Consider the following 12,522-nt stretch of genomic DNA (forward strand, 5'->3'; position numbering starts at 1 on the left):
CTGTAGTCCCAGCTACTTGGGAGGCTGAGGTGGGAGGATTGTTCGTGCCCTGGAGATCCATGCTGCAGTGAACTATGATGGTGCCACTGCATTCCAACCTGGGCAATACAGCGAGACCTTGTGTCAAAAATAAAAATAAATAAAGAATCAATAAATTCTAAAATATTTAGATGTTCAGATGATCTTATACATTAGAAAATAATTATTTGTATCTGATTAAAAGATACATGTCTCTCTTTTAATCTGGAAGGGAAAGTACAGAATCAGACAGATATAAATATGTATTTTGTATTTTTCTTTCTTTGGTTAACAATACTTTTAAAATAAATTATAAAGATAATACAGGCTGCTCTATTTCACAGCAGTTCTGGGGACCAAATAATGAGCAAAAAATAAAGGATATACTACAGCGATTTTTCTCATATTCAAGTTCATAACTAATATGATTAAAAATAATTTACATTTACTGAACCATTGCTTACGTGTAAGGCACTGTCGCAAGATTTTTAAAAATACAATTCAATCTTAACCATGAAATAAGAATGAGCTTTTTTTTCAGATGAGGAAACACTAAACTGTTGAATGTTGGCTTCAGGATTTAAACTTAGGTAGACTGGCTCCCGTTCTCACAAATCATGCTTATAATTTTAGGGAAAATTTTATCTCCCAGTATATTTAACATATTTCAGATTTCCTTCCTCTTTAAGACAGAATGTACATCTAATTTTCTCTGAATTATTTTAGAGGTGTATGTTATCATCTCTTTATAGTCACATTGCCTTAATGATCTCATAAGTTAGATAGATGCCATGGGTTTATTTGATCAATATATACGAATTATGACTTTAGTACCAAATTTCCAGTTTTTCCATTCAAAAAAAGACCGAAAGATAAACTATACTGTAATTTGTTTCCTTGCACCATCTAGTGGATTTAAATGACAACTGCAGCATTGCTATAAACGATTCACCAGTCTATCATGTAAGTCAAATTTTCAAACACCTCCGGAGAACTGTTCCTAAAATGATGTTTCGAATCACACCACAACAGTGCATATAATTATTAAAATTTTCCCCTTTTCAGAGGATATCAATTAAGCGTGGCTGCTGAATTCATTAGCAAATGTTTAAATTTACAAATAAAGTAACATAAAATAGCATCCTCGCAATTTTTTAATAATCAGAGATAATGGAAGTCATGCACTAAGTTCATCCTGTTCCTTTTCATAAACTCAAACGCTCTCAAAGCAGCCCCGCGTTGAGAAGCGCCGAGTCTGCGCGGAACCAGTGCGCAGGCGCTCTGAGGGGCGGAAGCGGAGAGGCGGGGCTAGGCCCGACAGGGGAGCGGAAGAGGCCCAGGAGGCTGGGTGAGGCGCTGAAACGGTTTGGCGGTGAGTCCTGGGCCAGGCGCAGCTAAAAGGCCCGCAACCCGGGAAACGTCAAAACAAACAGAAGGACTTGGGATTCCGGAGCAGTCGCCCCTATCGCTGCTCCTGCAGTTGCGGACGCCACCGACCCCGCCGCCGGAGGACTGGGCCCTGAAAGGCCTCTAGGCCTAGGCGCGGCCCGCGGAGCCAGACGTGTTGCTGCCGTGAGTAAAACGAGCGCCCTCTCCGCACTCGTTTACAAATTAAAATGGAGGAAATTTCGTTGGCCAACCTGGATACTAACAAGCTAGAGGCCATCGCTCAGGAGATTTACGTAGACCTGATAGAGGATTCTTGTTTGGGATTCTGCTTTGAGGTGCACCGGGCAGTCAAGTGTGGCTACTTCTACCTGGAGTTCGCAGAGACTGGTAGCGTGAAGGATTTTGGCATTCAGCCAGTGGAAGACAAAGGAGCGTGCCGCCTTCCGCTTTGCTCCCTTCCCGGAGAACCTGGGAATGGGCCTGATCAGCAGCTGCAGCGCTCACCTCCGGAATTCCAGTAGCTGCAAAATGAGAGTCTGAAAGTGGCCAGGACAATAACATAGACTGGTCCTGTGGCTTGGAGGAGTAAGCTAAGTAGAAAAAAGTAGAAAAATCAGACAAAAGTTCTAATTCCCCCTTGAAGATCCTAGCATTTAAAAACCCAAAGTGGATAATTTAGGAATCCTTTTTTTAAAGTGTATTACCTGGAGCAAGCTCTGAAGCCCTGGGCAGGAGGAGCTGCACAGCCTGCGGGCCATGCAGTGCCTGTTGGTCTCTAAACACACCAGGATGTGCGCAAGATCCCGTAGTGCCCCCAGTGCACAGGTGAGCAGTTGTGTGCCCAGCATATAAAATTTTTGGTTCCTCAGCCTTTCTGTCTGCCTGATGTCAAGGGCTTCCTGGACAGTTTGGACGTTACAGTTCGTCAGGCCGTGATCAGTGGCCTGCAGTGGGACTGCTCCTTTGATATCTGAACCTCTGGTATGGGCTTCTCTGAGACAAGTAAATGTCAGGTGCAAGATCTGGATACTAACAGTTTCAGTTTGGGAAATCCAAGAAAAAGAATTATCAAGTTTGATAGGGAAGCTCTGTAGCCTTGACTCCAGCAAGAAGAAAAGGTCAAAACCACGTGTTTCCCAAAAGTCCAGACTTTACAATGATTCAGCTGACTTGAGGACAAGGCCTAGCATTTGGCTGAGCAGAGCCCTCTTCCTTGCCCTCCTACCTGGTGGCATAGGCTTGGCAAATGGACAACTTGGTTGTCCAGACAGGTTGAGGATTCGGTTATGATCCCCTGGGGAAGTAGCAGGGACCTTTGCAACTATGCATGATTTCTCAAACTTCAAGATTCATGTCTGGATGTATTATGCTGTGGATATAAGTTTAGTAGGGCGGTCATTTCCTACTCTGAGTTACTGGTTACCTAGCCAGTCCATGGGTGTGACTTGGTCCTTAAGTCAGGTCACTATCTGCCTCCCACCCTGGGGGCAGGACTGAACTATAGAAGAGCATCATGGCTGTGCAAGAGGCTGTGGTTTGAAAACTGAGCCCAGAGGGCACTTTCAGCTGCCCTCAATAATGTGAATGGATTAGTGCTAGGAGCCAAGGAGCAGGACTGGATTATCTCGTCTGTGTGCAGAATCCTGTTGAATGTCCCTGTTTCTTTGGTTGGGCAGTCAGAGCTCTGCTATGGTGAACATCCAGACTGTCACCACTTTCTGTCTGCCCCTCGAAAGGGATAGTCCTTTCCACTCGGTCCCCTTTGGATCTTCTTGACAACAGGAGCAGTCCTTTTATTGTTAGAAGTCAGAGAAAGACCTCCAGAATCTCCTGACTTTAGGGAATGGTATAGGGGAAGATGGGAAGTAAGAGTCACATATCAAAACTACCCTCCACTTTATTCCCTGAGCGAGGGTTTATGAAGTATAAAGGGGTGGGAGCCCCGAGGTGAGCGGGAACGGTGCTGCTTTATTTGAAATGTTTTCTTACCTCATTCTGTGCCCCAGTAGGGGGTCCAGCCTCATCTGTCTGGCTTGGCCCTGTGTTCCTCCTGTCCCCTGCTCCACTGCCTATCTGGTGCCCCAGGTGCTGCTTGCCACTCCGGCTGTCACATTGAACAGTTTCAATTCAGCTCTTAATGCTCCTGCTTCCGAAGCCTGCCCAATTTCTTTTTTCTTGGCCTCTGTTTTTTTTTCTTTCTTTCTTTTTCCCTTGTTTTTGTAGAAGACTCAGAGGAGAATCTTTCTTATGGCTCCCTCTGTTGGGATTGGAATTGGAAGAGAACTTAATTTTTTGTATTTAAAATGCAGTGTCATGCCTATAAGCATTTCTCCTATATAGGACTGCTTTGCTAGTGTGCCCTCTTGCTGTGTCTTACTTCATAAGGAGTTGTATCTTCCCACCTCCATTTCAATACTGCCGGTTAGGACCTAAGTAGAAGAGCAGTAAAGGCTGATTGACACACAGGGGGATGGAGTTGGTCCTTGTCCATTCTCTCACCCTTGCTGTGCATGTATCAATCCTTATCCCAGAAGGTACTATTTAGACTGTATAGACTGATTTAGATTACATACTTTAGAGGATTAAGGAAACCATAGAGTTTGGGCCTTGGAACTGTTTACTGCCTTGTCCTGGAGTTGTCCTGATCAGGCTTGGGGCCTAGTTACAGATTAGTCTTAAAGAATTGCATTAACTTAAAAAAATCAAACCTTGGCAAGAGCTAAAATAATTTGGAGATATCTTTGCCCTTGACTTGTAGACGACATCTAAGAGGATGAAGAAAGGAGAGTCTAAGTGAGACTCTGGCCTACTTCCTAACAATGTCTTGGAAGTGGGATGATGGTAAAGGAGAAAGGCCACAGTCCAATCCCTCTGCCTTCAGTTAGGGAACTCAAATCCTGAAATTACTGTTTTCTTTCTGGCCTTTTCTCCTGGTTAGAGGAGGAAGCGGGAAGTAGTTTTGAGTACTACTTTGTTCATATTACCCCCCTTTTGTTTTTTGTTTTGTTTTTTGTTTCTGGCCCCTCTACCAATAGGGCAATAGCCTCCTGCCCTGGATGGGTATAAGGTGGGCTTGGTCCAACAGGTGCCCAGAGGGTACATACTCCTTTCTGGGGAGAGAATGCTCCCTACCATATAGTTGACAGTGGTTAGGAACTCTCCCTTTCCCTACCTACCTTCCTTTTAATAGCAGAATTCCTATTTTTCCCTTGATTATGTGTATTGATCACTCTGCAATCCTATTATGTATCTGAGTGTGTGTGTGTGTATGTGTGTGTTATGGGGGAAGGGGGGGGTTCTTTAAAATTTCTGTGGTTTGTGGCTTTTTCTTCCATACATTAGTTCCCACCATCGCATGCCCAGGGACCACTGCCTGGCATTATCGCATGCTGGGATCATCGGGGGAGGGTAGTGAAGCTCACCACTGTCCTTTGTTTTGGAGATTCTTATTTTTGCATAAGTAGTCCATCCTATACAGATAGCTGATTAACTGTATTCCTCTTTCCCCTATGGCTGCTGGTGTAAATAAACTGCATCTCCCCATTGGTAAACAGTAATAAAATTTTAAAAAATGACTACTTGGTCCTTGGACTCTGTATATTCATCTTTTAAAGCTGTATGTTTTCAGGCATTGACATAATGAGATAAACGTTGAAATGCTATTGAACCTTAATGCTTCCTCCCTAACAGGAGTTTTATCAGAACAGAGAAACTGTCCAACCTTGTTTCTCAATTTGGCCTGCAAATTTAACTGTCTGTAGCATCCAGTGAAAGAGCCAAACCGTATACAATCATCCCTTTTCCATATGAGGTAAGAAGGTGGTAAGATAAATCCAGTCCTATCACTAAAAGCCCACTGTGACAGATAGTTCCATTTGAATTGAACTCAATGTATTTTAGTATGTACATTTTACCATCATTTTAAGCTAATATCCTTGTTCTCAAAAGGTAAAGTGATTCACAGCAGACGATGGTTCTGCCTTTCTAATTTTTTTTCAATACTTAAAAAATTACCTCAACACTTTAGATCTTTCATTTCATTTTTAATAGTAATTCTGAGGTTTTTCATCCCATTCCTAACCCAGAGTTTGAGCACTTCCCTTAGAAACTACTTAGTGATCCTGTGTCCTAATCAGTCTCTTGCTATGTGTTCTAATTTATTAAAGTTTTGGATTGGAAATAATGCTGAGATTAATAAAAATTACAGAAATGAGTCCAGAGAAGAATCTGACTCAATAGGATACCTCAGGGAAGCTTATAGATGTGTAACATGGTATTGAGTCTTCTCTTCTAGGAGCACTCGATGTACTTGTCACTGTCCAGTTTAAATAGGCCAGGGCCAACGTGGTGATTTGAGAAAACTTAAAAATTTGACGTGTGAAACCCATGATGCAACCATAGCAGGAGAAATTCTTCAAATGAAATTTCACCAAGATTGGGTATTTTGCCTTAAGTAAGATTTCTACTACTTTTATTAAAATTCACTGTGAGGATCTACTATCAATTAGCTTTCAAATACATCTGCAGCAAATACTTTTGGTTCCTGTTTTGTAGGTTTGGAGTTTAATATATTTAGTGCTAAGTTAATTAGTTTTCTAAAAAGATAATTGCAAGACCCCTGCTTTACCAAATACTTGACAATGGGACTTTGAAGGTTATTTCTTATGTTTTCTAACTAGTATGATCTTTAAAGAAAAAAAAAACACATTGCATACCTTTTAACTACCAATGTTTAACCTCTTAGATTTAGCATTTAACTACAGCATGTACCATCAGGTCAAGAATCTGATAAATGATTGCTTGATGTTGACAAAGTGAAAGACAAAATGAAGTGTACTGAAGTAACTAAAAATTCAGGAAGAACTTTCTTTGCACACATTAATAAGTAACATTGCCTTCTCTTAAGACCTATCTGAAGTGTTGTGAAGTTTTTCTTACAATTTTTTAAAAGAGATTTATGAAGAAACTATGTGCTAAAAGCACAATTATTAAATTTATTTTCATGTTGGTGTTTAATTATGGTTAACGAATTGCCAGTTTTCAAGTCAGCCAGAGATAATACCAGATTTCAGAAGTTTTACTCTGCTGTGAAGGATTACGAGCTCTCTGATTTTCATTTATGTTCCAAAAGATGCCCATAATGTTGCTTTGGAGGACAGCATTAGAAGTGATGTTCCTATTCAAAAAGGTTTTGTGGACAGACCTTAAACTCTTGGCGGTGTTTTTGTTTGTATTTGTTTTCCCATTTTTGAAAACATTTTCAATCATATTTCTTGAGACTCATTGGAAATATGTGAGCTAAAAAGGAAATACTAAATTGATTTTAGAGATGAAAAAAAAATCTTCAGCAGCAGTGACTTGCCCATAGTTCAAAAAGCAAAAATTTACAAGTGGTGGAAGCAAAAGTAGAATGCTGCTGTTGTGACTCCTAGGTCAGCGATCTTTGTTGAAGCAATGGAGTAATAAATCAAACGACTAATTAAAAACAAAACAGTGAAAAATCCATGATGCTTATGAACAACCTTAGGGCAATGAATTTGAAAACAGAAAAAAAGGGAAGTCTATTTTAAAATAGAACTCAAAAGTAACTCAAGGAATTGTTAATTTTTTAAGTAAATGAATACATCTATAACTTTTAAAACACCACACAATTAGAATTTTATAGAGAATACAGCAAATGAAACAACAACAACAAAAACAGGCAAAATAATACCAGAATAGATTCTTTTTTTTTAAATGAAGATGTTAGCAAACCAACTCCTTTAAAATAACAAAAGTAAACATCAACAAGTCAGGTTAATCACAGGATGGCAAGATTTCATCTCAAAATCATCACATTACCATGAGAGAAAATCCATGTGAAAATTTGAACTGATACTGAAAAATAGTTTGAAAAAATTCAATACAAATTATTGCCTAAAAAACAAAGACATTAACAATATAGAAACCAAAGCTCAAGAACTTGTACACACTGCAAAAGGGTATGTACCAAAAATCTACACCAATTACTATACTTACTAATGAATACTTGGAAGCACTCCCTTTAAAAGCAGGAATGGAAGAAACAAAATTTTTACTGTTCTAAGATGATATTTACATGAACAATTTTATAGAATCTAGAAACAGTTGTTCTCAGATGACATCTACATCTACATGGATAATTTTATAGAATCTACAAACATACCATTGAAAGTAGTGAGAAAATTTAGCAAAGTAATTGGATATAAGATCAATATCTAAAATCAGAATACAACATTTAAAAAGTGTTATTAAATTTAGAATGTAATTCAACAAGTTATAACAGTCCTATGAAATAATATCACAAGAACTGTGTAAGATTTTATAAAGAAAATAATATTTTCTAATATGTTGGGAGAATCCCAAGTAAATGGAGAGGAGATGTTCACGCACAGAAAATGCAATCAATATCATTGCTCCAAATATGTGAATCGGAAGCAATCTGTATTACAATCCAAATAGATGTGCTCATGGAACTTGACAAATTAATTTTAAGATTTATATGAACACCAGATGCTAGAATAGACAAGATCTTTTTGACAAATGTATATTTTAGTTTTGGTGCAGAAACAATGGAATAGAATAGAGTTTAGAATTAGATCGAAACACACAGATTACATGTTTATGTCTTGATGTGTGATTAAATTTGTATTATAATCAGTGGAATATAAACCAGTATTTGTTGTGGAACAGATTATCCATAAATAATAAAACTGTGCTCAGACACAAAATTAATTCCTATATGGATTAAAGATTTAATGTGTAAAAGTAAAAAATGTCAAATCTTTCTAGAAAAGTGTAGGAGGATGTGTTCATAATTGTGTATAAGGGGAAAATTTCTTAAAAGTACAAAACATAGAGAAAAGATTGATGTGTTCGACCATAATAAAAATAGAACTTTCTGTTCATTAAATCATACTAGAAACAAACAAACCAATAACCTGATGTGCTAGTTGTTTAGTTCTTGTAACTGATTACAGATTACTAACAAAATAGTTGTACAGTTGCCAAATGTGTAAAGTAAAAGAACAGCTCATTCTTACAAAAAGAAATATGAATGGCCAAAAAGTTGTAAAAGTTCCCTTAGGTTCAAAGAAATGCAAACTAAAAACAAAATACCAATTTACCCTACTCAGTATGATTAAATTTTTTTAAATGGTGATGACATCAACTCTGAAAGGCATATGGAGCAATTAAAACACTTAAACTGCTAGTAGGCTGTAAATTGGTAAAAAATGTTTTTAAAAGCAATTTAGAAATACCTGTTGTGGTTGAAGACAAAAGTAACCAATACCCCAATATTTCCACCTGTTGCAGCATTGTATGTAATAGGGAAAAATTGAAAGCAATATACCCATTTGGAATACATATAGTCACTATACTGAAGTGAGAATAAATTAACCAGAGCTGTACAAATAAAATAGTAAACCTATGTTCTTATACTTTGTCGCCTTTCTTTTGATGTTTAACAATAGGCAAATCAATGCTGTATGTTGTTTAAATAATTGTGAATATGAAATAAAAACTATACCAAAAATATTGGATCAGACTTCCACTTTCATGGTTATGTTCCTGTAGATAGCAGACTAATTGATATAGGACATCTGTATGCTAAATAAATTGAGGTAAAGATACTCTTAAATGCATTACTGTGTTCCCAAGGAAGTGAAGGAAATACCCAGAATACCCAGGTCTTTCTTCTAACGCACACACACCCCAAAGATACAAATGAAAACAGAAAAGGAGAGTGCACTGAGAAAAATATAGATACCATATGAGACTGGGAGATTAGGCCCTGATCATCACAAATTGAAACTGTAAATACAAGATGCCTGAAATAAAGTTTATATCCTTGGTGAAAGGATGGGCAGAGTAAAACTAGATAGATTGATAAATGATTGATTAATGGATGGATAGATAAGAGAAACCTTCATTACTTTAGAGAGAACAGATGAAAAAGAAAGACTGCTATTGCCTGAGGTGAAATGAATTGACTAAAATAATAACAATCATGCCATTATCATCAACATTTACTTTGGGAATGTGTACCCATACACTTGGTTTCACATAGCTACCCTACCCTGCCAGTCAGAGAAACTTTGACCTGAGAATTTCATAATGTATTGAAAATGATATTGTACCTCTTGGCTACCTGACAAAATTTTGTTCCTTCAACATTTTCACAAAATATAAGTTTGCAATAAAAGAAGCATGTGTTTCTTTAAAGATTTCATTTATAGCCATCATACTTTTTATCTAATAAATATGTTTACAAGAAAGGAATTCTAACTCTATAATTTATTATTTCTGCTGGGTCTATATAATTAGAACTTTCTCAGAATTATTAGATACAGAATATGGCCATAAATGAAATCTGTACATTAGTAGATGGAATTTTAAATGAGCAAAGAACAGGAGAAAATAATGCAGTTTTAAAAAAGTAATAGAAATAAAAGTGAAAAGAATGTATGCCAAAAAAAATTAACCTCATTGTATAGGTAAAATCTCAGTTTAATCAAGCTGGAAAAAGAGAAGGAATGAATCAGAATGAAGCAGTTCATGCACAGCAGAGTAGTTGTGTTGCCTCCTTGTCTCCCAGTGATAAACCTACATGCTATTTTTTAAACAAAATAGATAATCAAAAAGTGAAAGTGCAGCAAAGAAAAAAAGTGATAACACTTGAATTGCAGTTGAATGTAATTAGAAGATGGCTGATCTTCAGAATGGTGACACAACATTCTAGAGGCCCAAGATATACAGCCAGAAGAACTCAGTCAATGAGAAAATTGGTCGTAATGAAAAAGAATGAAGATGTTTCAGAAGAAACAAAGCTGTCAATAAACGACATTAGGTGTTATGTCAGATATTTCAAGATACTGAAAGTGCAAAAGGTAAGTTGTGGCCGGGCACAGTGGCTCACGCCAGTAATCTCAGCACTTTGGGAGGTCGAGGTGGACGGATCACTTGAGGTCAGGAGTTTAAGACCAGCCTGGCCAACGTACCAAATACAAAATACGATGTAAAAATACAAAAATTAGCCAGGCATGGTGGTGAGTGCCTGTAATCCCAGCTACTTGGGAGGCTGAGGCAGGAGAATCACTTGAACCTGGGAGATGGAGGTTGCAGTGAGCTGGGATCGTACCACTGCACTCCAGCCTGGGCGACAGAGTGAGACTCAGTCTCAAGTATGCTGAGCAGAATTCTAGATTCCTGTCCCCTGGTTATTCAACCAAATAGTAATCTGCTGTGAAAGGATTTTGCAGATGTAATTAAAGTCCCAAGTCAGTTGACCTTAACATATGGTGATTATGTAGGTGGTCTTGACCCAATCACAGGAGCACTTCAAAATCAGAGTTTTCTTCATCTAGTAGTGGAAGAAGACAGAGATTTTAAGTGTGGGAAAGATTCAGTGCACCATGGCTTGCTTTGAAGATGGACTGGGCCACATGAGAGGAATGTGGCTGCATCTAGGAGCTGAGAGTGGCCTCCAGTTTACAGATAGCAAAGAAATGGGGACGTCAGACCTAAGGCAATAATAGGTTGTGGATTGCATTCTGCAAAAAACGAACAAACAAAACCCTGAATGAGCTTGGAAGCAAATTCTTTGCCAGAGCATCCAGATAAGAGCCCAAACTAGCTAACACTTCGTTGTCAGCCTTGTAAGACCCTTAGCACAAATCTCAGCCTAGCAGACTGTGACTTTAGAACTAGAGAACTGTGAGAAAATAAAGGAAGGTTTTAAGAAGCTAAGTTTGTGATGTCATTATACAACAATAAAAACCTAATACAGTCATAAGCTGATCCAGATTTAGGAGTATGACAGTTCACCAAGGCACAGAAAAGGTGCTTGCTCTCTATCTTGATTTACATATGAGAATATGAGAAGAAGGCTAGCAATATTCAAACTATTCTTCTTCTTTTTTTTTTTTTTTTTTGTGACAGAGTTTAGCTCTGTCACCCAGGCTGGAGTGAAGTGGCATGATCCCGGCTTACTGCAACCTCCATCTCCCGGGTTCAAGTGATTCTTCTGCCTCAGCCTCACCAGCTGGGATTACAGGCAAGTGTCATCATGCCCGGCTAATTTTTGTATTTTTAGTAGAGAGAGGGTTCCACAATGTTGGCCAGGCTGATCCCGAACCCCTGCCTGGCCTCAAGTGATCCACCCGCCTGGGCCTCCCAAAGTGCTGAGATTACAGGCATGAGCCATTGCGCTTGGTCAGTTCAAACTATTCTTGATAAATTTTGTACAAATAAAATACATTTATTCTCAATGTTTCTAATGTTTAAAATCACAGTGTATGTAAATACTGCTTTTACTATTCTTTTATTTCCCTGTACATTCATCACGTTTATCATGTTTATTAATAAGAAAGTTTCCAATATTGCAATATTATTTTTGTTGCAATATTGTCACCAAATGATCTTAATTATTCCTATTTATTATTAACATTGCTTTGCACAATTTTGGTTTGCATGATCATTTTTATAGTCCCTCACACCGTGCAAAACTAGGGCTGACTATGTCACTATTATTTATTTTCTTAAATATTTCAAGAGATATTAATACTGTATCTCTTCTGTTGAATTAATTCCAAGTAAAAAAAAATAGCAGTCAAGTAAACATTACTTTCCAGGGATAACTTGGGAGGTTTAGCTTAAAACACAAAACATATAAGTCTCCCAGAAAGCACTGACAGAAGAAGAAAAATAAGGAAAGCAGTTGGTAGCAAAAGGAAAGAAGAATATAGACTAAATAGGGCGTAGTTAACCAAGAATCAAGAAGAGGAGAAAGGTAGTAAGTATCTGCATTAATGAAAAATCTAAGTGAATTACGTGAATGAGAAAAAATACAAAGTATAAGAAGAAGGAAAAAGTTTGTAGGCATCATACTCAAATATATGCATTCTAATCTTCATCGTTTCATTTATTACTAGAGTGAATTTGGGAAGGTAAGTTATTTTTTATGAACTTCAACTTTATAATAATGGAGATAGCAATATACCTCACGGTGTTATGTGACCTACTGCATGTAAGTTTAATCTAGTTTGGGTAATGAGTGATGAAGAATAAGGCTTTCTTGAGAAGATGGTATTTAAA

The 12,522-nt window shown here is 37.8% G+C and overlaps 1 protein-coding gene across 1 annotated transcript; it reads left to right on the forward strand.

Moving 5' to 3' along the window:
* Positions 1 to 1,318: 1,318 nt before the first annotated feature.
* On the forward strand, positions 1,319 to 4,982 carry ATXN7L3B (ataxin 7 like 3B). Its single transcript, XM_004053585.3, has one exon. The coding sequence runs from the start codon at positions 1,635 to 1,637 to the stop codon at positions 1,926 to 1,928; it is 294 nt and encodes a 97-aa protein (XP_004053633.1). The 5' UTR covers positions 1,319 to 1,634; the 3' UTR covers positions 1,929 to 4,982.
* Positions 4,983 to 12,522: the final 7,540 nt, after the last annotated feature.

This window comes from Gorilla gorilla, chromosome 10 (assembly GCF_029281585.2).
Source record: "Gorilla gorilla gorilla isolate KB3781 chromosome 10, NHGRI_mGorGor1-v2.1_pri, whole genome shotgun sequence".
In the NCBI taxonomy this organism is placed as follows: Eukaryota; Metazoa; Chordata; class Mammalia; order Primates; family Hominidae; genus Gorilla; species Gorilla gorilla.